The 24,196-nt window shown below is 49.1% G+C and overlaps 1 protein-coding gene across 3 annotated transcripts in view; it reads right to left on the bottom strand.

The window, feature by feature from the left end:
• The window catches only part of CBFA2T2 (CBFA2/RUNX1 translocation partner 2), a 57,688-nt gene that overhangs the window by 15,199 nt on the left and 18,293 nt on the right, over nt 1-24,196 (bottom strand). Inside the window, exon 1 of one of the 3 annotated variants that reach the window (XM_027693868.1) lies at nt 19,863-20,221. The exons of 1 other annotated variant lie outside the window; for it this stretch is intronic. Coding sequence is in view for 1 of the 2 variants with exons in the window: in XM_027693866.1 (XP_027549667.1) it covers nt 3,310-3,397 (88 nt within the window). In the remaining variant the exon portion in view is untranslated. Of the gene's footprint in view, nt 1-3,309; nt 3,477-19,862; nt 20,222-24,196 lie in introns of those variants that run through there. One more of the 3 variants, XM_027693866.1, reaches the window with a different exon arrangement.

Raw genomic sequence — 24,196 nt, 5'->3', positions numbered from 1 at the left:
TCTTTCATGACATGGGGAGATACTGAAGCCAGAGAAAACTGCTATTAACATATAACAGCCATATTAAAGCCATATTGCAAAGTACTATTCATGTACATTTGGTCCAACTTTCATACAATTGAACCTTTAAGTGCAGACTCTTCCTGCCATTCCTGTGCATGAATATGATGCACAACCATGTTGCTAAATGACCCAAATTTTTCAATGAAAACAGCACTAATTGTGCCTATCCAGCACTCAGTGTTAGCTGCCTGATGACCACCCAGGGACCCACTGCCACCCTCCTGCCTCCTCTGATCTCCTTCCCATGAAAACCCCTTTTCCAGGTGTACATTGGCCAACCCGATATTGCCATGCCTTAGAGAGAAACAGCGTGAAACTAATCCTTAAGTTTTCTCCTCCTTCCTCCTAAAATGCTCCAAGGGCACGTTACAAAAGCAGAACTAATTTGGTTAATTTACGGGGGGGGAATAAATTTCACATGGAGTTTACAGCCCCAAAATAAAACCAGCTACTGTGTGAGACACCAAAACCAAAGCCCACAAGAAGCCAACACCTTCTTTTCCAAGCCCACTCCGACAGACAAGAAGCAAACAGGATTGTTAAATTTAAAAGCTTCCTGCTAATGACCTGGGGCATCTATAAATGCAGATAAAAACCATCTTTCTGAAGCTCCCCATTTTTAGCCTAAACACATCCATTTAATGAGAATCATGTGAGCAAATCAGACTGTGACCAAGGGCTTGAGTCAGCCTTGAGTTGACCTGGGGCTAAAAATGAGCCAGGGAGCTGATCCCTGGGGAAACGCTGCCTTCCCGGCCTCATTCTTCAGATTTCACCACTCAGAAATATTTACTGGCTCACCAACAGCAACATTTCAGTGCTGCCTCCAGATGTGCAGGGAGGATGCTGAGATGCTCCTCCAAATGTCTCCAAGTCACTCCACCGTGTCACTTTAGCTGACTCCTAAAGAGTCAAATGCTGTCACAGATTTTGGATGATGCTCTGAGAAGAATAATTCCTGTCAATGACTGAATACATCAAGTGTCACAGCAGGACACCTGCCCAAACTGGAAATGTTGGGCTGTTTTCCTTCAAAAACTCCTTCCAAACCCCACCTGGATCAGGAACACTCACAAACGCTGTCGCTACTTTCCAAGCAGTGCCTGCAGGAGCAGATCCAACCTGTTTATGGCACAACACTTTTGCTGTCGAGCTGCCAAACGCCAAAGCTTTGCAGTGACACGTGCTCAGCTTTGCACCAGGACCTGCCCAGGGAAAGAGGCAGCAGTGACATGGCCACCCAGGCGGGTGGGAGAGCTGCCTTCCCAGCCTGGAACGCTGGAGTTTCACATGGGAAGACGATTCAACTGGAGTAAAACAAAACCCGATCGTGACGGTGCTGTTTTAGTCTTGGCTTGACGCAAGAATTCCGTCTTCTCCAAATGGTGGTGGAGCTGCAGAGCAGATTTCACAGCGCCGAGTTCCAGATTTCAGATGCTCGAGCTGCCAGCTGGGCACAGACAGCTGCAGGCACAGACCACTCTGTGCTCGTGCCCTATATACTCGTGTGTCCCATTTAAGGGGCCCAGGTGTGCAAGGGACTAGAAAGCCCCAGAGCTCTGACTACACCTGGAGCCCTTCACCCCTCCGTGACACGCTGCAAAGCCCCAGTTTCATGTGCCCCCACGCCACCCTATTTCCTTCCCTGCTCCAGTTCTCCTCCCGGCGTAACAAAATTAAAAAGGAACATATGTCGAGATTAAGTTCAGCCGATGATTTTCCTTTCTGGAGAGGAGAAAGAGCAAAGGGAGACAAAAGGACAAGATGCCAGGAGAAAACCTGGGGTCTTGACTGACCCTCAGGGAAGTCCCACTCCTGCAGTCCCAAGGGACTGAGGCTCCAGCTCTCCAACACCACAGCACATTTCAGAGGGGGCAGTTTCAACATGCACTCGAGACAGATTTCATCCTATTTATCTTCTTCAAGAACTTTACCACCTATGGTGTTTAGCACAAAGAGAGTGTTGCTGTGACAGGTAACCTATGACAAACAGCCAGCACTTGCTTGCACTGTGAACTCTATAAAGAAGCTGCTTTATTAATCTCTTCATGCCTGCGGGTTTGAGAAAACGGAAAAGGCACAAGAAAATAAACAGCGATAAGTTAGGGAGTATCTCAAGTACACTGGAATTCAAATTAATCCTTTAATTCCTTTGGCAGTTAAAGAATAGACTAAGCCACGAAAAAGAAACAAAAACACTGCATGAGGAGAACTGGATGTTACCTTCCCTTGAAAAGCAAGATAACCAGAAAAGAGCGATAGGAATAACCCTGAGGGCAGACAGACACAAATGGTCTCCTCCCCATCCTCTTCCCAAAGTTCAAAACATAGTTCCAACAGCCAGCAAGATAACACCAGGAGGTGTTCCACCCTGCTCAAGAGAAAGCCTTGACCCAGCTCCCATGGCAGAGACATGAATTTGCCAAGAGGAAGAGCCACTGCTCCAGTGCAGAAAACATGAGTGCTTTATATGAATTTGCACTGCAGTGTCTGCATGGGCACAATTTAATCCAGTCACCTCTGCACACGGAGTGTGTACAGGCTTTAAACTTTGCTATCACCCCGAGACAGTCCAGCCTTTCCTCCTCCCCCTGGGACAGGGATTTAAAGCCCGTGGCTGGGTGTCTTGAGGGTTTGTACAGCAGGAACACTGATATTTTCAAGCCATTCCTGATGCAGGAGTAGGATTCCCCTTGATTCCCCGGCACCAGAGTTAAGGAGGAAGGAGGAACCTGCCTGCCCTGGGAGCAATTTTGTAGCTCCCATTTATAAATAAGCTGTACAGAGTCAGAAATGCATCTCACCAAACCATATGCCGGACTAGAGCACTCCTGGCTTTCTGCAGAAGTCAAAACGTGAAACATCTTGGAAGAAATAAGAGAAAACCACATGAGACAGCCCTGCAACTATGCCCAGGTAAGGTTTGCTTTTCCTTTTAGCAACTTCAGAACAGACTCAAAATCAGATCTCATCAACAAAGCTCTGACCACTAAGTGGTCATATTTGAAAACCTGTAAATTGACAAAGTTTTGGGTTTGGCTGATATTTTTGAGGGAAAGCCTGTGTACAAGGGTTTGCCCAGTAGTTCAGAGTCTCAGGAGCAAAAGCACATAACGGTTTCAGACAGAAAGAAGAGGTTTAACCCAAGCAGATGTTTTTGCCTTTCATCTAGAACAGGCAGAATATGCTCATAACCTAAAAAATTAGAATCCTCACCTCAAAAAATTAGAAGCCCCAAATTCATACCTGCCTCTTGAGAGCAAGGGACTGGAGAACTGTCCCAGTAACAGCAACCAAGGTTAAATCCAGCAGGAGAAATCCTCTGGTCACCCATGAGTCAGGTCTGAGCTTGTTCCGGAGCCGAGGCACAGACAGAACCCTGCAAGGGCAATTCAGCCCATCCCAAAACATTCATCAAAACAAGGGAGATAAGCCACGCTCCAGCCACACCTCTCTTTCCACTGGCCCTACCACCACCTCAGATGACCACTAGGACTAGAGGCATGAATTATACATCACCTACACGTCAGCAAGATGAACATTTTCTAGAAACAGCCCTCAGAACCAGAGGCTTCTTTCCCCTACAGCTCACATGGATCAGACTCCCTGGTTTATGACAAAGCAACGCTGAGCTTGGCTAAATGGAGGCCAGTGGAAAGAGGGAAACCAAGGAAGGACAGACCCCAGTGGCTGGCAGGACCCTGCCTATATCCCAGGACAGCTCTTTGCACATGGCAGGGGGCTGGACTGGATGACCTTTAAAGGTCCCTTCTGACCCAAATTGCGATTCCATAACCAGCTCAACAGATCCCCTGGAGAAAAGCCAGGGAAAGGGCCCCAACGCAGCCGCTGCAGCCCCGACACGTCCCCGCTGGGAAGGACGGGCTGCAGTTGGCTCCTCACAGGGCTCCCTGTTGATAGTCTGAATGCAAACGAGAGGCAGCATCAGTGTAACCTGACCTGATAATGTAAATAGGGTGAAATGAAATATGGTTCGCCACCTCCCCAGCTTTGGCGAATGTTTATTTTGAATAACATGCTTATCTGCTCCAACTGCTCACCATCTGTTTTCAGTCTCCACCAAGCTAATATTTTTCACATTTAGGAGCTGAGAAAGGGGAAGAATTACATTTAAATTTTATTAACATCTTTCCTGCGCTCCAAGGTTGCCTTTCCCTCCCCTTGACGGCTCTAAGCCATCTGTAGAGCACCTTTGCAGTTCTCCAAGGCACGCAGACGAGAGGTGATCTACATGCAAAGCGAGGGTATCATTACTCAGGCTTCCAGAAGATGCCATTTACTGCTTCTCCACTGCAGTCCCTCCCTCACCTGCTTCCAGACAGCTTCCCCCGAGCCCAAACTGAAATCACATCGTCAAGGAAAGAGCCAATATTTTATCTTTTTGCAGCATCACCACATCAAAAAGTGATGGAGGGGGAAGACTGAAGATAAGCATCAGCAACAAGGCAGCCAATACAGCAGCCTTAGGCAAAAAAGGATGATTGGGTCCATCCCAATTTGGAAGAGAGTGAGACACTGGGAGGTTTGCAGTCAAGATGACATTTCTATACAAATATTGACATTTATTTGCATGTAGGGGGGTTTATACAGGTTTCCCTTTGCTCCAGTCAATAAATGATAATTTACAACCAGAAATGGGATAAAGTTACATAAACAGGTCACCACTAAGGGCTGGTCCAACAAGGTCCTTCTCCATCCTTCTCCCTCCACACTGAGCTGGCCAAGATGATACTACAGCATCTGTTGCAGCGGGTAACTTATGTTACTGTGCTGATACTTCCTCCCCCAAATGTGATCAGACTATTTTTAGCCTGTTCAGCTTGGGTTTGTAGCACATCTCAGCTCCTGAGCTGTAAGATGCTGTGGGAGTGGAGAGGGCTCGGCACCTCGCAGGAGAGCCTTGCATCACACAGGAGGGAGCTGCTGAGCCTGGGAGAGGCATTTTATAAATCAAAAATAAACGCTTGTATCTCCATTGCCATCTAGTCCTCTCCCACACACAGCTGTTTCACTTTAAATCTCAATTCAACGTGAAACTCAGATAGAAGAACTTGAAAGAGCAAAGTATGTTATCGTTCGCAACCAGTCCAGAAAGCAGTTAATAAGGGAAATAAGATTAATAATTTATTCCTGAAGGCAGACTGCAGATCTTTATCCATCTTGCCCTTCAGTGGTTTTTATGAAATCCTATTAACGTGCCTGGCTCTACAAACTCATCGGTAGCACAGGTTGGACTCGGGAGCAGTTCCCACCCAGACAACAGGGATGGAGTCCCAGCTCTGCCTGTGCCTTGGCCATGCCAGATACATCAGCACAAACCCACCTGCATGACATTCCTGCCTCCTTAGCTCTGCTTTCCTCTTGGGCCATGGGTTTGTACCAGGGCCAGCAGTGCAAACCCGTGGATGCAGGATTCATCCCACAAACTCTCATGTCCAGCAGCCCCCCGAGCAGGGTGTACATCAAGTGCCCCTATTCTGGTCATCTTGCTTCTACAAGAACACAAACCACCCTGATGTGGTATCCCCCACTCTCCTGCTCTCTTTTCCAGGAAGGAGTCAGGGAATAGTTACTTAGACCATGAAAGATGCCCCAAAAACCATTCACACACGGTGCAGCAGCCACCTGGGAGCTGTTGCTTCTCTAACCAAAATGCTGTAGCCATTCCCTTCCTGCACCACTAGCATCCAACCAAAGAAGTTTTGGGGACCCCAGTTCATCCCTTGACATCTGTGGCAGCAGCTTTTGCTCATCACTGTCTCAAAGGGATGCAGTGAGCTCTGCCAGGGAGTCTGTGATGCCCCAGGGCACAGAATCCTCCTCATCCTCACCAACTCCTTGCTCTGCCCCCATCAGGGACAGCCACCCTGGAGGGAGGGATATACTCCTGGAATATAGCCCAGCAGATATATTCCTGGAAACCAAAGCCTACAACATGGCCAGCCTTGCAATTTTAAGATGAGAAGCATTTTGGGGGATTGAGGGGAGTGATCCTCCCTGACCAAACCACCCCTCTGGCTGCTCAGCCCCCTTTGGCTTGGGATTTTAACCCAGGACAAGGCAGTTATTCAGCAAAGCCAGAGATGCTAACTAATTCATTTGCCTGGTTACTGCTAAAGTATTTTTGGTATTTTTTCATTAATTCATTGTTCCATTCAACGTTATGGAATCAAGGCTGGTTGTTTTTTCTTTTTTTAAATCACCCACTCCTGTAACAATATTAAGAAATATTTACTCCTCCGCGCTATTTACTTCTCGGGGTTAAAGCACTCTGAATGAAAAACGAAAGCAGTTACAGATATCAAACAGGCAATTATCACAATCATGGAAAAATTAGTTCTCAAAAGTCTCAGCCTGCTGCACTGCTCTCCAAAGCCTCCAACTCCGAGTGAAGCGACGGTGGCGGGAGCAAACTTTCCAGATGGGAACATCTGTGTCTCATTTGCTGCAGGGAAGAAAACACCAGGAAGATAAATGGCTCCCGAGTCCGGCGGAGCCCAGACACAACACGTACAAAGGGATACCATTGAGAAAGACTTGGAGCAACAGTCTGGTATCAAAGATTATTTTTTTATTTAATGGTTATTTTGTGGGGCTCCTGCACATGGAGAAACGATAAGTCGGGGCAAAAAAAAAAAGAGCTTGAGTTTCTCTTAACAGTAAATTCTGTCCATGGTGAAAGCAAGAATTGAGTTAATCATGCTTATATGAGTTAAAAACAAAATCAAATGAAAGCAGCACAGCACTTTTACCATCTCAGCTACTTTTTAGATAGGAAAAGTCATTTAAAAAGTTGGCTTTAAGGGGTTACCCCTAAAAGGTTGGAAGTTGCTCCCTGCCCAGAGCAGGAAGGCCATGGATGGGGCCATTTGCCCCTCTAGGGTCCAGAGAGTGAACACCAAGTTTACACCAGAGAGTAAGAAGTGATCCAACAAGTGGGAAACCCGTGGCAGGATGACCAAGCCTCCCCTGGCAATGCCAGCACCAAACTTACTGACATTCCTTAAACTCTGTCACAGTTTAGGGACCACGTTCCCAAAGGTGGGCAGGCATACAACCCACAGGTTATATAGAACAACTGAGCACTGTAATTTTGGGAGTGGAAATCTGCTTTCCACCCTGCCTAGGCTAAACACCATAGAGTAAATAAGGCTGGAACTTCTGTACCTGTAAAATTTTGGGAGGTCCAAAAGAGGGAAAACAGTGAAACAAGCTTTAACTGTAGAAAGCATTTTCCACCTTAACAGAGGCTTCGAGACAGCCTTCAGGACATGATTTTATCTAGCCCTCATAAATCCTTTTAAAACTTGGATTGCTGGCCATTTAACAAGCAGCTCCTCCCTTCTCCTGCTCTCCAGATGAAACACATTCCCACTGGGCTCCATTTTGTTCCCTCTCTCTTCAACCCAGCAGTACCAGCAAAGCAGTGGTAGAGCCCAGGGAGCTGTGGTTAATTGGCATCCTCTAATTACTAATTAGCTCCAAGGGGCACTCCACAGCTCAGAATGGTAATAGGAATGCATCTACTCATTTAAGGGGGCTTTGGAAATGTGGAGCTGCTGGCCAGGCTTCTAGGAATGACCCAGGAAACCCAGGCCACCACCGCAGCTCCCCATGGAGGAGCCAGCATGGGGCCACCAGCACTGCAGCCCTTGCTGGGCTTCTCTGGTCACAGGAGAGGTTCTGGAGGAGCCTCGGGGAGGCTACAGGGTTGTCTCACCCAAGGGAAGCATTCCCAGAGGAATCTGGCTGCTGTGCAGCTTCTCCTGCACAAGTCTCTCGTAGGGATGCTGCAGTTAGAGGTGCACGGGCAGCGCTTGCTGCTTCAAATCCACCAGCAAGACCTTGGCAGAAGAGATTTAAGCCACAAATTCATCTCACCACCTCCCCACTAACTCCATCTGAGAGCCTGGGACCCCGAGCCTCCTCACTGCCTTCCTTACTTTATCTTTTAACAGAAGAGTTGAGCGAAGGGCAACCTGCAAAGGGCACGTTCCAGCAGGAGCAGCACTGCAGCATCGCTGGAGCCGCACACACAGCGAGGCCACAGCTCCCACACTGCAGCACTGCCCTCCTCCAAAACATCCAGGTGAGCACTGCAGGCCCAGCATTCCCATGGCTTCCCCGGGAGACACCCTGCCCGGGGGATTTCCACTGGGACCTGCAGCACCCACACTGTGGGGCTGGTCCAGCCCTGGGAGCTGGGGGAAACCAGCAGTGATGGTTTGTTCTGAGACACTGAGCGAGCCACCCTTCTTTTTCACCGCCTGGTGTTTTACATCCCAGCTCTCAGTTTCAGTAGGGAAAGTAAAGTTGTGGAAGAGGAGGAAACCTTCAGAAGATGCTGAGAAAGACGCCGATTCTGGGTCAGCACAGTGAGCCCCTTTCCTTCAAGGCTTCCCACCAGCATCCTACTCTGCTCACTGCAGGATGAATCCCTCTCCAGGGGCAATCACTTCAGGAGTTTGAGAGAAAAGCATCACATCAAGCAGAGTCCATTGCACTTCCTAATGCATTTTTAACCCCAAGCAGCTGAGGATGTTGTGATGCCCGTGCTGCAGTGCCAGGAGAGCTCAGACCCCAACCCCACAGGTCCTGGGACTCTGGGTCCTGCCCACCCCTGCCCCTCTGCTCCCTTTTTGCTGCTGGGAATCTGTTTGGCCACACACAGCACCAGTTCCTACAGGGATATGTAAGGGTTGTTTTGTCTGTACAGAAGCTCCCACAGATTGTTAGGAGGACAGCAAGGTTTACTGAAGTTTTGTGTCATCAGAGAACCCAGAAATCCTTCAGCCACAGCAGCAAGAGGAAAACACAAGTCTCCTTCAGGAGAGACAGCCCTTGTCTGTGCAAGCTTGTCCTTTTCCCTGGGTATCCTTGAGATCAGACTGGACCTTCACAGTGATCCTGCCTCACCTGCCTCGCTGGGAACAACAAACATGGATATTGTCCATGACTTGGACAGGTCCTCATTCCCTGCACTGCTCCACCTGACCCAGAGGTGAGTACAGACACACCCCAGGAATCCTACATAGGGCAGAGCCAGCCCAGAGCACCTCAGAAGTTCAGACAATGCAGGGAAAAGGGGAACAGCCTGAAAATCATTAAATCTTTTAAAATAAAGGATGATTTCAAACCCACCACAAATTCCCCTTTAAGTTATCCAGTAATTGAATATTAAAAACTTAAAACGTGGTTATTAAAGATGTATAGAGGAGGTTTAAGTCAGAAGCTTTAAAACAACTATTTAAGATACATCCCTCTCATGGTCCTCCATCCTCCAAGCTCTGCTGCTTGATGATTTGGTTCCCACCACTACAAATCAACCTTAAAAACCACCACTGACCTTGAAAAATACCCAGTACTGAGCAAATCTGGATTTCTCAAGAGCACCATGAATGCTGGTGAGCACAAGGGGATCTGGAGCTAATGAGAACCAGCAGATCTGGGGTCTGTGGGTGAGGGTATTCAATGGGCAGAGTGCTCAAAGTGAGTAATACAGGAACTGGGATAAAAAAAGTCTCTCCATACAAGGCAGACCCAAAGCACCAGTGCCAGCAGCCCAGGCACCACTACCAGTAACTGTAAATAATGTCAATTTAGAAAAGCAAGGTCATTCCTTAAAGAAGTGAGAAAATCTCAAGACAGAAAACCACATTTAATCCATAACAGCCAGTATGACCACAGAGAAGCACAAATAACACCAAGGACACCCAAAACTAATAGAAAAGCCTAAATTAAACTAGGAAAAAAAACCCCAAACAACTGTTTGTTAAGCACAGAACAGGTACAAGTCCTGACCATCTGGAGAAGGAAGCAGTCCAGAAGCTCCCAGGCAGAAGGGCCAGTTTAGATGAAAACAATGGTCATTTTTGCAAAAACAAAACAAAAACTAAATCCAACGCAAAACAGACCACTAACCAAGTTCTACCACAATCCCAGTATGAAGCAATCAAGGAAGGATACAGAAAAACATCCCCCTTGGGTCCCTGAAGTCATATAATTTGGTCTCTTTTCCAAATATAAAGCAGAGTCCAACAGGAAGTCTCCCTTCTCTGGATGGAGGCTGCAAAGCAGGAGCTCTCTCACTGCCAGCCAGCTCCAGGGCTAAAGTTCCACCAGACTTTAACCAAAACTGGGCAACTCATCCAAGAAATCAAGGAGAAACTTGGCAGAGATTTGGGAAGTCCATTCCATCTCCATTATTTACAGCTTCCCACGAGTGCCAGAGGGGACCCCATCCATGTCTGTAGGGGCTGCAGGGAGGGGGCAGAGGATGGACCAGGATCTGCTCGGGGGGGCCCAGCAATGGCACAAGAGGAACGGGCAGGAACTGATGCCCAGGAAGCTCCACCTGAACATGAGGAAGAACCTCTTTGCTGAGCAGTGACTGAGCTCTGAACTGAGACCAGAGGGGGTGTGGAGTCTCCTCACTGGAGACATTTCAGAACCCTCTGGACACAATCCTGTGCCATGTGCTCTGCTGGAGCAGGGAGGTGGGACCAGATGCCCCAGTGTGGTCCCTTCCAACCTGACCCATTCTAGGATTCTGTGACAAGTGTCCCTCACCCCACAGCCACAGTGGCTTTCCCACACCAGCCCTGGCACTGTGCTGGCAGTGCTGCACACACCGACACCCCTCTCACTGCCCTGTCAATGCTCCTGAGGTAGCCAAGGCTCACTAATCACTCCATAACTCCCAACAGCTCTGTGGAGAGCACACTTCATTCACTTGGGCGCTAAGTGCATTAACTGCTGCCCAGCTCACAGTCCCTCCCGATCGATGGCACACACAGGAGCCCTGCCAAGACAGCAATTCTGCCTCTTAAAAACGCTCCTCACGCCACTACACAAACTGCTCTTCCTCTTCTCCCCAAGCCTGACCCGCATGTGGAAAGTTTTCCACCATCCCACAGGGCTGGAAGCACAGGAGGAACACTTTTAGGGGAGGGTTTGGGAGGGGTGTAGGAGCCCGATGATGCAGATGGGCCTCTACACACCTGTAGCACCACAGGCCAGCACAGACAGGACAGATGTTAAAACTCACTGCTTAGAATCACCAGTTTGGGCTGGAAGGGACCTTAAAGCTCATCTCATTCCACCCCCTGCCATGGGCAGGGACACCTCCCACCAGCCCAGGTTGCTCCAAGCCCCGTCCAACCTGGCCTTGGACAATTCCAGGGATGGGGCAGCCACAGCTTCTAGGTCTGTTCAGTGAACAACCCCAGCAGAGATGGACACACAGCAGCAACTGCCTCTGCTGTGCCTCCCTCCCCTCCCTCTTGTGGGCAGTGGAGGTGGAGATTTTCCATGGATAAGCTCTGGAGATTCAGTGATCCACCGGGACCGCAGAGTGAAGGTTGGCTCAGCTGCTGCTGTGCTTGCTTACAAACCATCCCACTGCAACACAGCACAGACAAGACTTTTCCAACTCGTCACTCTTAGGGTTGTCCTCAGCTAGTTACCAGTAACTCGCATTAACCCACTCCCCATCAACTGGAGCACGGGGGAAAGACAAAAACTATGTTAACCAAAAAGCTCGACCACCAAAATTGCAAGACCAGGGAACGAAAAACCCCAGCAAAGCCCCAAGTTTGTCTGAAACTGCTGTTTTCCTCCTCTGGTCACAGCAAAGCCTATAAATTTCCTCTAATGATGCAGCAGTGAGGCAGAGCCCCATCTGTGCTTGGGCACAGGTGAGACTTTTCACTATCGTGTAAGTGCAGGCTGCCTTCCAATTACACTCACCAGCCCATTAGGCAAATTAGATTTGCATACGAGAGGATAACTAGAAAAATCAAGAAACAGACCCTGAAGGAAAATACGTTTTATAAGCTACATGTCCCTGGGAAGATGTGGACAGTGAGTTTGCTGTTCAGCCCAGGACTACATCAGATGTTCATGGTGTTCAGGCTTCTCTCAGTGCTGGCGTGGGTTTGGGGACAGACTCTCCACCACACAGAACTGAAGCCAGACAAAGACATCTGCGTTCTCAGCATCCCACCTCCCTAAAAAGATGCCCACTTCTGCGGGGCTTTGCACCATTTGCAGGTTCTGCCTTGCAGTTTGCTTGATAAAGAGATTAAAGTATTTCTGGCCCCAGAGAATTTAAATTGGTTCCACCTGGGTTTCAATAACATACCACTAAACTACAGAATTATTTCCAGCACCTTAAGCAGGTCCACAGGCACATGATACCCAGTGGTGTGGGATTACACTGGTGTCCCATGTCACTGAGGACATTCGTGTGGACTGAACAGTTCTGCTCAGGTTATCCTAAAGAATTGATCTGCCTGCACCCCCTTTTTTTTCCTGGTGAGTGTATGCAAAACAGAGACAACCTAGCTCATCTCCTAGAATCCAGATGGCACTTGCAAACCTTGTCTGTGTATCAAATGTTGTTTTTTAGATCAAGTGTCCCTGGTTGACAACACAGAACTTCACGATGCTATCTTTAGAGAGGCTTCTCTGCAAAGAAACACCCTTTGAGCATACGTTACAGGAATATGCTAATGTGGCAGGGTGTTTTCAGAGGACACAAATGGATCTGTTCCTGGGAGCTCAGACACCCCAGAACAAGCTGAGCCTGGCTGAAGACGAAGGGTCACCAAGCCCCTAAAGAAAAGATGCATCAACAAGTTAAAAATCACAGAGAAAGGTTCAGTTACATCATTGGAGAGGTACAGGATGAGTTCACAGCAAGTCCACTCACAAGAACGCTGCTTACCAAAAAACCCAGCTAAACGAGTGAGAGCAGCTCAAAACAGACAGCAAAATCTGACACTTTCCATCCCTTGATTTCTCTTACAGGTTTAGAGATTCTCACCCTATTTCCTGTTCAGTTAAATGCAGAGGTCTGATAATAAACCAATGGTTTTCTTCCTCGAGGTCTTAATTTCCTCCTCCAGATTTCATGTGAAGATAAAAGCAGCACATGCAAAATAACTTCTTTCTTTAAAAATAGCCCAGTAATAAAGAACAAAACTCTACAAAACTTTCAGTTTCACACGTTCCTGAGATGGTCCTCAAAGAAAAAAATCACTAGTAGTCGTTAGAAAAAAATACCACTACTCCCCAAAAACACTCACCCCGAGTTGTTTTCTATGCTCCTCAAACACAAGAACAAGAATCATTATCTGCATGTGAAAGAGCATGAAAAAAAGCCCTGACCTGTGCACACTCCCCACCAAGCAGCAAAATGACATTTCAAAAGCCAGGAAAAGACAAAGAAGGCTGCAGAAACAGGTTATGATACAGCTCAGCCCCGGGATCAGAAGGTGACACCAACAGCAGTGAGGTGGCAGAAATAACCCCTCGCGCCCGCTGCTGAAAAGAACATTTCAGAACAGTGACATCAGGTAAAGCAGCAGCTTTTGAAAAAAGAAAGTGATCCAGGAGGTAGCTCCTTCCATATTGCAGGCGCTCACAGTAAACACCATATGGCCTGTTAATTTAATTAGGGAGAAGAAACCCCCTAAGTTTGAGATTTGACTTTGAAGGGTCTAAACCAAGTCTGAGGAAAATTGCTCGAGATATTCCATTAGGTTGTCTTGCTACCTTCATCCACCTTCTGACCCGATTGACCTGTGGCTCTCCCCACACTGCACAGCACCCCTAAGAACCAGATCTTTTGAGAAGTGCACAACCTTCACAGCTGCACCTGCACGGATACTTCCCAGGAAGATCTGGGTGGTCCACGCTGGGCAGCCAAGCCAGGAGAGCTCTGTATCAGGAAGGAAGTGTGTGCAGTAAATAAGCCAAGTACTTCAGCTAAACACATCTTCTCAGACAGCAACCAGAGTTTTTATTCTAAATGCTCACAAACCACACCAGCAGGTCCCACCTGTAAAAGAGAGGACGGAGCTCACGGTAGGGGCCAACCTGGCAAATGCCAAAGGATCCATGCTGAGAGACAGCCTCAGGACAAGTCCATTCCCCATCTGTGAGTTCACATTCACAACACAGACATCAACCAACCCCAGCCAACCCCAAAGACCTGAGCAAAGACTCACTTTGGTGCCTACTTCCAGACCAGCCAGAGGGACTCTGCCCAAAGGGGCTGCATTTGCTGAATAAAAAGTCATTTCCATTATGACTGTGTCTGCCACGTCTCGCTCTGAGGATAGATGAGCACATCTAGGATAATTTCTACCTAGAGGTTTGCTTATGTGTGTCTGTACCACAATGGGACGCTGCAGCACCTCTGTCACACCAGAGTGCCCTGCCAGCTCTCAGCATGTGCTGCCTGGGACTTCCCAGTGCACCACCAGCAGGAACAAGACAGATCCCATGGAAGTGGCTGCTGAGGTACCACCCAGAATGCTAAGACACAAGACCCACTGATTCCCTATGGAACAGCCTCACAAGCTGTAACAGCTGAGGCCTGGGGGGCTTTGATGGGCTTCACCTTCAGCAGCCTGCTGAGGCCCAGGAAGCAGCAGGCAACACCTCGGTCAAGTAGCTCCAAGGACCATCATCCCCCCACGAGCTCCTCCATCAGGAGCCACCAGAACAACCCTCATCACCATACCCAAACTCATTTTGGGGGCCCAGTGTTCCACAGGGAAACACAATGTTTCTCCACAGAGTTCTGCACTGCGACCACACACCCTCCAGACCCGCACAGGGCTTTGTCACCCAAGTTGTTTGGGCAGGAGCACGGAGGGAGGCTCTGCCCAGTGCCACTCTCCTCCATCCCTGCCTGGCACAAAGTAGGTCAGGGCTGCGTGGGCTGGTCCCCATGTCGCGGGACACGACCCACCTGTGTTCCTCACCGGAGATGCTCCGTGCCTCTGCAGGGCAGGTTCATTTCCAAGTCCTAGGTAGGGCACCAAGAGATCCCTCCCTCCCTCCTCTTACCAACTGCAGCATTTCTCGCCTCGAGGCAAACCCAGGCTGCTCCATGGCACTCTGCCAGAGCACCCCAGAAAATATTTTGGGGTTTCATGGAACCTGCTGCCCTGCAGATAAATCACACCAGGAGAAAAATCACATCGTTCCTAGAATTCTGTAGCCTCAGTTGGCACCCAGTTTCTCTCTGGCTCCTCTCAACAGCTGACAACACTCACAAATTAACAGCCCACTCGTTCAATTATTTTTTCCTTTTCTATCCAGACGCAGGTTGGGATCTGTGTCCCTTTAATAGGTGTGCCACAGCAACATGCCAGTTTCCCATTTTCTAGTTAAAAAAAACAACCCCAAACATCTAAAGCCCGGCAGACTTCTTCCTGCTAGCAAGGAAACCTCCTCTGAGGACACTGCAAAGATTTAATTTACTACCAATTGCCCTCTGGTTATTTTACATTTATGGGGTGGGGTATGAAGAAAGGAAGAAAGCAGAGGGAGGGTGTAATTAGCTTCGCCTGTAAAATGTTCATCCCGGTTGTAACAGCAACTGGAGCCTATCAGGGGCTTAACAGATTTCAGGGTTTTGTTCCTTGCAAGAGCTGAAGTGTCCGTGTGGGCTGTGGGGGGGGAAATAAAAAAGGGAGAAAAAATATATTAAAAAAAAATTTTTTTAAAAAAATCAATAAGTGGATCCTACTTCTTGCCACAACCCCATATGGAAGTAATCAAGCACAAGGGTGGCAGCTGGGGCCAATAACAGTCACCTGCAGTTGAGGGACGTGGGGGTTTCGGATGGGTTTTTAATGCTAATTTCCTGGAGGAACAATGCGGGAGCGGGCGCGGAGCGGCAGCCGAGGGCGGATGAATAGGGACCAGCGGGAACAATGGCTGCACCTGGCGCTGGGAGCAGCGGCTCCGGGCCGGCACGCGGCGGCAGCGCCCCGCACATCTGTTCCCGCACAATGCCCCGCTCCCCCCGGCAGCATCCCGAGCCACACCGGCCCCGCTCGCATCCACAGCCCGCCGGGCAGCAACAGGTCTGAGCTATTCCGGGGCTGCAGCCTGGCCTTCCTCCTCCTCCTCCTCCCCTCAATGCTTTTGGGGCTTTCTCGGTTGGTTTTGTTTGTTTGTTTTTTCCCGGTGGAAGAGATGCCTTTGGAAGGGATGGTTACACAGCATCCCACCGGCGGGTTGTGGCGTCCTGTTGCCGCAAGGAAAAACTGGCTCCTGGTTTTGTTGTTTCTGTAGGACCAGGGAGTAACCAAGCAGCACATCTGCAAGTCTTGGCTCTTCTCAGTGGTCTTCTGGCCACCTGTAACCGTCCTCCTCCCACAGCACAAGTCCTGCCGTGGCCCATGAGAGACGGGAATCCTGCGGCCAGGAGCGCGCCAAGGAAATTCAATACGCATTATTCTAAAACCTTAAGCTTGGCTTATAAAAATGCCACTGCCCAGCCCAATAAAAGGCATGATAGTTACACTTTAAAATGCTTTGAAACCTCTGAAATCGCTATTGTCCTGTCGGACATAAGCTGCTGACACACAAAGCGGTGCTAAGGTCAAGGTCCTGCCTCAGAAAATTGCTTGCAGACCCAGGCACTGAACCCAAGCCTCTCCATGCTGCACTTTAACTGTGGGATCATCGCTCACCAGCTCTTCCTGGCTGCTGCTCCTGCTCTAAACAAAGGTTTTTCCAGCCGTTCCCCGAACGCTGCATGAATTAAGACAGTCTCCATCATAAAAATAAAAGTTGAACAGGCTCCCAGAGACCTGCAGTGACGCTGCCCCCAGGGACTGCTCTGGAGTGTCTGTCGAAACACATTTCATACCTAGCTCCTAACAAGCAATCAGATAGGGAAATAGTCACTAAATAAAGGCAAGCTTAGAATCCAGCCCAGAACAAGTATGGATAAGCCAGCTCTTATAATGGGAAAAAACCCAACAGGCAACAGATTATGACCATCTCCTGCTCAGATGTAAGAACCAGCCAGCATTGCCTTAAATTTGCTGCATATGCCCAAATCCTCAAATTACTGTATTCGGCTCTCCAGCTATACTATAAACATCACACATACCCATCAAACAAATCTTGTTTTTTGTCCAAACCTTAAAAAATCAGAGCTGGAAAAAACAAGAGGCCACCTGGCTCACCCATCCCATCCCATAACCGTGGGAGAGCGCTGCCTCCTGCTAAATGCTGCTGGTGGTTACTGCGTTTATGGGTCAGTTTGAGGACCAAAGAGCTGGTTGCCTTGAAAACTCAGTCAAACCACACAAACCTGTCAAACCAGTGATAACCTCGACGAGCCAAAATCCACCATGGGTGACACGTGACAAAGCTCTGTAAAGCAGCAATAAAATAATCTGGGACTCAGGCAGGACAGATGAGGCAACATTAAGAGAAACCCTCCTCTCTCGGGGACACTGCTCCTGTAAGACCAAGAGGAATAAAACAAAAGGAAAACCAAACCCAAGAGCCTGACCCAGGGTTCATGTGAGAAAAGCTCCCTTCGTTTCAGCTCCGGCGGGTTCGAACAAGCCTCTGCAACACCAGCAGATGCAAGTTGCAAAAATAGCAGCATCTTGGAAGTAAGCAGGGGCTGTGGCTCCAGTCCCTGGGCAGAGCAGAGCCCGACTTGGCAGCACTGGTTTGGCCTTTTCACTATTAAATGGAGTTTCTGCTCTTTTCCTTGGGGCATTCCCTGTGTAATAGAGTTCTCAGATTAACGATTTATTCTCCCTGCCTTTAGCAATTCTGCTCCTTCCTCAAACCTTTCAAATCCTTCCCTTGGCTTAACTGCACTTTCCTGTTGGCAGTATTTGCTCAAACCGCCTTTGCTTTACCCCTTTTTCCTTGTTTCTTACACTGGAGTCTCTTAGTTTTGCATTATTTGTGTGTTTCTCTAACTGCTGCATGTGCTGAGGAGGACACGCAGTCATTTAGATGAAGCCTAGGCAGTTCAAAAAAATCAGAATAAACATCTTTTCCATATTAATAGTGAAAATCATGTCATCCAGCAGACAACTGTGAAAAAACAAGGTGCCTTCACTTGGATGTCCTATACCATTTCTATAAAATTATTACGACTGGCCACCGAGTTTCCAGCCCCCCTCTTTCCCAAAACACAATCACCTCTCCCACCTAAGCACTCAGCTTGTCAGGCACCCCAAATCCTTTCCAAAAATGAAGGAACCTGAGAAAAAAAACCCAAAGTTTCCTGCAGGGCTCGAGCAAGACTTCAGCAAATTAGTTGTTTAATGGCCAAACGCGCTGCCCCGATGCCGGCGAAACTTCCGCTGGTTTAATCAGAGCCCTGCAAGGAGAGACCACAGGGGCAGATGCTCCAACACACTGCACTGCCTTCATAAATTCGGGAAGTCTCCTTTGCTTTTAGGTATCATCACACTCTGTCTGGCTTTGCTGGACACTTTTTGGGTTTCTACCTCCTTTGTGCTGGTGCACTTTGAGACGCTGAAGTTGAAGAGCAGCACATGCTCCTTCTGCCTCCTCTCTGGGGACAGCAAGGGACACACGGGAGGTGTTTGTTGTGTCTGCAGAAGCAGATTATATATATATATATTTTATTTTTAAAGTCTATACCCAAATGCTTGCATGCTGCAGGAGAAGGAAAACCTTAAGGTGGCCCAGCACAGAGCTGCAGCCCATGCACCCAGCCAGGGAACCTGGCCAGGCTCTCCCCTGGGAAACCCTGTCATCTGGCACATTTAAAACTAACCTGGACAAAGCAACACCGAAGGGAATCATGCTGCACCAGACAGCCTAGCAAATATTCTCTCTTTTTCCAGCCTGACAGCAAGCGATGCTCAGCCACATTTCAGCTCCCCAAACTTTGAGTGCTGATTTTGGTGCATCTCCCGTGGCTGGGCAGGATTTCTCCAGCACATAAAAGGGACTGTGAGTATTGTTGCATGGGAGCTGAGTGCTGCAGGAGGGAGAAAAAGCTGGGAATATTTTGGGGAGCACGCCCTGGGGCAGCAGCTCAGCCAACATGGAACAGAAGTATCTTTACAAGAAGCTACACAGAGGGTTGGAGGAGCAATTTCAACTGCTGAACCTTCCCAAAAGACAGGGAGGGAGGAAAAAGGGCAGGTTTAAACTAAATATGCAGGATCCAGGGATTACAACGGAAAAACAGAAAATACAGCAGTCTGCAGCCTGACATGAAAATATACAGGGGGAGGTCTGTGCTGGTATCACAAAATTGATCCGGGAGATTTAGATGCTGGGAGCATCAGTTGCTGCTCAAGGAGCGCAAAGACAAAAAGGGAGCAGCCTCTGCCACAATGCAGAGAAGCCCTGAAAACACGGGGAAAATTAAGGAAATTTGGGAGCCAATGGAAGAAATCCACCTCTGCAGATTTACCCCCCCTCTTTCCGAGCTTCAATACCAGCATGCAGAAACCAGAGTAAGGCTGGGCACAGCAAAAAAAACACCCCACATTCTGCTAAAACACACAAAACCCTTCCTGCTTTGCCATTTCCCCAGAAAACGCTGAATCCCAGCCCTCTGCTCACGGAGGAGGGGTTGGGGGGGTAGGAAAAAAAAAAATAATAACCATTCCATAGCAACACGGAACAAGCTGTACCGCAGCTCTCCTCAGAGAGAGTTTAGTGTTTTTTCAGCTGCAGAATCCTCGCTTGCAGCCGCTCGGCTATTGAAGTTTTCCCCAGCACAGCCACTGCAGAGGAGCGAGGCAGGCAAAGCGCTGCGGCCGCCGCCGCTCCCACCCTCTCCCTCTACCTGCTCCCAAGGTTGAGGGTCTCCCCAGCCCGCCGGCGGAACACAGGTCGCTCCTCAAACCTCGCCGGCGGCACAAGGGCTGAGCATCCCCCCCGAGCATCCCCCGCTGCGCCCGGATAAGCCGAGCCTAACCCAGCGCTGTTTAAAAATAAACCCGGCTATCGCTTACCCTAACCGGCGAGGTTGCAAGGATCCAGCTGCTGTTGAATACACCTAGTTTCTTTGAAATAGAAAGAAAAGCGCTCTTCCTCCTCCTCCTCCTCCTCCTCCGCTCGTGATCTTCGAGCGCAGCCGGAGCCCAGCCTGCCTTCTCCTTTCATTAGCTGGACATGTGTCAGGTCCCGCACATCTGCGATTTCTCACTGCCTGGAGCCGCCTGTCCGATTCCAGGGAAACACAGATGGATCCCAGATGGGAAGGTCCTGCCAAACAGACCAGCTCTCCACCTTGCCAGAATACCCAGCTTAGAGGCAACACACCCTCGGCTCCCTGCCTGCTCCCTGCCTGTGCCGCGCTGCTGCCAGGCTGCTCGCCAGCTGATGTCACCAGGCACACACCTACCAGCGCCTCGCAGCCCGCCTGACATTAACTTGTTAAATACACGTAATTTGTTTATGGCCGGCAATAACAGCGAGACAGCGGCGGGAGGAAAAGAGGCTTCGCCGACCGACACGGGCGCTGCCACCCTCCCAAAAAACAGCTCTGCCTTACGCGGCGCCGGGGGTACATCTCCGTTCAGACCTCGGTTTTGAAATCCGGATAAAGCTGTTGGGTAAACCGGAGGATTAATTTTCTGAAGGTTTCCCCACGCACGTAAATCTTCGCTGTAAACTCTCCCCCCCCCACACTCCAACAAGCCCAGCGCCAGAGTTTGCAGCGCTGGAAAGCTGGCATGTGTTAGCAATTAGAAGCAACAACAAGATAACAAGATACTGATGTTGCAAGGGTACCAAAAGCAGACTGGAAAATTCAAAGGAAGGGCAATTAAATGTGTAACATATTACTGGGATCGAAGAGGAAGTGTTAAAGGAAAATGTAAATCCGAAATGCTTTATACGGGGAGCAAACTCCACCAGGACCTCGGAGCAGCGAGGGAGGCTCAGAGCAGGAACCCACCGGACACAGCCACACTGGACCATTTCCCCCTCCCATTAATGCACAGACGTGGCGGCTCTGCCACCTCCGAACCTCCCGGTAATCCTGAATAGCCGCTCCCCGAGGTGTGGTGTGAACAACAGATATTAACTGGAGGCCCCTGACTAATCCCATCAGCCCAGCACCATTCACCTCGAGCCGGGCGCTGGGCAAACACGCATTTACACAACAGCATTCCTGGCCACGCAGATGGGCGTCCCTGGCTGCCGGCTGTGCTGCCCCGAGAAGGGGCAACCACCCCTCCAGCTCTTGCCCAAAAACCATCCTCCTCCCAGCTCCCATAAAACCACCCCAGGAGGACAAGCTACATTTGCGTTTTGCTTGCAGACCGTGCGCAGACACATTTTAAGATCTCAGCAAGGATTGTGAATCCAGTCCATACAGCTGAGCAGGTTCAGCTCTTGATATCCTTCCCAAATCTTTGCAGGCAACACCACCTCTCCCTCCAGCTACTTTCTGGAGAACCAGGGAGCTCTGTACTTTCCCTCCGTCCTTCCCCAGGGCAGCAAACTAAGAGCCCAAGCTGAGGGATGCTGACTTTTCAGAAGTCCAGAAATCACACATGCCATATTCTCCATAGTTGGTGTAGGCATGATGGGATATTTACTCATTTGCAGACAGAAAATTCTTCTTTTTATGAAATTCCCAGTGCTCTGGCAGGCTACTGCTAACTGCCAAGCCAGGTCCATAAACCTTCTAGAGGTACTGCCCCCCTGCATCCCACCTAACCCTTCACCCCCTGCTTCTCTGCTGCTTATTCCTAATTAGTTTAAGGTACCTCTGCCTCCTTCTGGGAGGGGAAAAGGCTGTAAAGGGAGAAAAGTGCTTTAAAGGAAGTATTAAAAAGCATTCTACGAGCAGGCATGGCATGAACACAGGGGCCATGATCTCCTGCAAAAGACAGGCCTCCCAGTATAGGATGCTGGATGATAACTGGGGGAGCATTTTGGAAGGGACTCCGGTCTGCTGTAGGAACACATGAAGCTGCTGATTCCTTGGCTGGCTGCAGGCAGAGGGGGCACAGGTTTACAGCAACTCTCCCACCTCCAAACTTAACCCAAGACCAGCAATTTCACATGCTTCAGTTGGAAAAAAAAAAGTGAATCACATTCAAGTATCAGCACACGGACACTTAGAGCATCCCACGAGGTGATGCTCAGGCAGCAAAGTGGGTTGGGAAGAGGCACCCACTTCTTGCTTGCACCTCAGGCCCTGCTGGTGGGGCTGCTGGCAAGGCAAGTCAATAAAACACTTAACTGCAGAAAGTTCAGCTCGCTGGGGCTTCTGACACTTCTGATGGAGGTTGCGCAAAATACTGAAGCTCTCAATATTTCATAAGCCGAGATGGAAAAATCATCTCTAAATTACACAGACAATGAAGGGAGACACAACCCAAAGCAGCTCCACCAGCACCAGAACTAATAAAGTTATTTTCCTATGGAACTCGCATCTCATGAGCGGCTCCCCGGCGCCTCGCACTGTGAGGTCCCCAACAGGAGCCCTCCCCGGCCGGGGTCGTGCCGACAGCACAGGCTCTTATGTGGATTCTCTGATGTCTTATAAGAAGCAAGCTCATGTTGCAGCTTTGTCCCCAGTGGAGATGGTACCAGGCAGATGGATGCAGCCCTGTGCTCAAGGCATTATGCATTCAGCATCAGACACGGCTGTGCCCTGTCCAGCTCTGTCCCAACATCGCCAAACCAGCCTGAAACCAGCCAGGGAATTCAAAAGCTGACTCTGGTCTGAGTGAGACAGAGGGGTGAATGCTGGATGGCAAACAGAAGATGCTCAAGAGATGCAGCCTGGCAGCTGGCAGCTCTCTGGGTCAAAGTCATCACAGAAAGCCCTCTCAGAAGGTACATAGGACAGCCTGGGGTTTGGGGGCTTTATGTGAGATAGGTAAGTAGCAGCTGGTGTTCCCTCAACTTGTTTTTTAATCATATTTTAACTTGAGGACCTGAATGGCTTGTAACATTTCACTTCACACAAACAAAAGCAGTCCCCAACTATGACAACTGGGTTCTAACTATCCTTTGTCAATCCATGGTCAAATAAATCTTTCCCCTATTTTTACAACCTAAAGTAGTTTGAAATGCCAAAAACTCACAGCATTCCAAGTACTTTAAGTACAAGTTCCAGTGATGTGGCTTTATAAACCTTAATGAAAATGGTTCACAGTCTCTGCCATGGTGTCCACAGCCCAATGTCAACCAAAAACCCAACATCCCCAGGGGAATACATCCCCACTTCTGGCTAGAGAGGCAGGAATATGCCAGATCTCATGGCTCAGAACAAGGCAGATGCACGTGTGGTTTTGGGCCCTTAAGGCATAAAAACTAAAGGTAGGGTCACCAGGGTGCTCTGAGTAGAAGCCACTGCAAAACCTCCTTTGAAGGGCTCGTGGATTGTGTCTTACACATGACCCATGTGCCTCAGCTCATCCAAAACATGAGCCATCCCTCAAATGAGACAGATCCATGGAGCCACAGGCAAGCACACCACTGCCAACTGGTCTCTCCAGGAACACCAACTCCAGTTTCTTCAAAGTGAGCCAGGAGAAAGCATCCCAGAAACCACGTCCTGCTCAGCCACCATCTTTACAAACAGAGCTCGTGGAAAGCAGAGGCCACTCACTAAGAGAAGACAGTGAGACACAGAGTCACAGAATGGTTTGGGTTGGAAGGGACCTTAAAGCTCATCCAGTTACATCCCCCCTGCCCGTGGCCTTGAACAATTCCAGGGATGGAGAGTCCACTTATCTACTGACCCCAAGCAGCACTCACTGTAACCAAAAGGCTTCCCTGCTCCCCAAATATGCATTAAACCACATTTTGTAGCCCAGACATCACCAGCACAGCGGAAGGAAGCAGGACTGCAGGCAGCACGGGGCAAACTGCTTTCCCCGGCTCACCATGCTAATCTGCCTCTGCTTTCTTCTCCTGGGAATGTTCCATGGAAAGAACGATGCAAACAAAGTTTGAACACTGGGAGCTATTGATACCTGCTGCTCAGTGTGGTTTCTGAGGAAAGCGAGGAAATCTGAAGAATTTTTCCAGTTTCCAGTGGAATTTTTATGCCTATCACAGCCCATTGCCACAGCAAGCACAAGAGACCCAAACTGCTTCTGATTTCTCTGCTATTCCACACATATTTCATGATGTGCCTCGGCTTTATTTTCTGCCTGCTGTGTTCTTGCCTCGGAAAGAAGCTTCACTTGAAATCACGGCAACCCTGGAAAGCCTTGGCCTTTTCAAGCTGACCACTTTCCATCACACAGGAAAATAAATCCAAATGCACCGAGGCAGCCAAAGCCATTTATCAGGCTAAGTAGGAACCGTAAATTCATGC

Source organism: Neopelma chrysocephalum, unplaced genomic scaffold (genome assembly GCF_003984885.1).
Source record: "Neopelma chrysocephalum unplaced genomic scaffold, ASM398488v2 Primary Assembly neopelma1_94, whole genome shotgun sequence".
NCBI lineage: Eukaryota > Metazoa > Chordata > Aves > Passeriformes > Pipridae > Neopelma > Neopelma chrysocephalum.
Note: the sequence above shows the minus strand (reverse complement) of the source record. Positions and strands in the feature narration are given on the sequence as shown.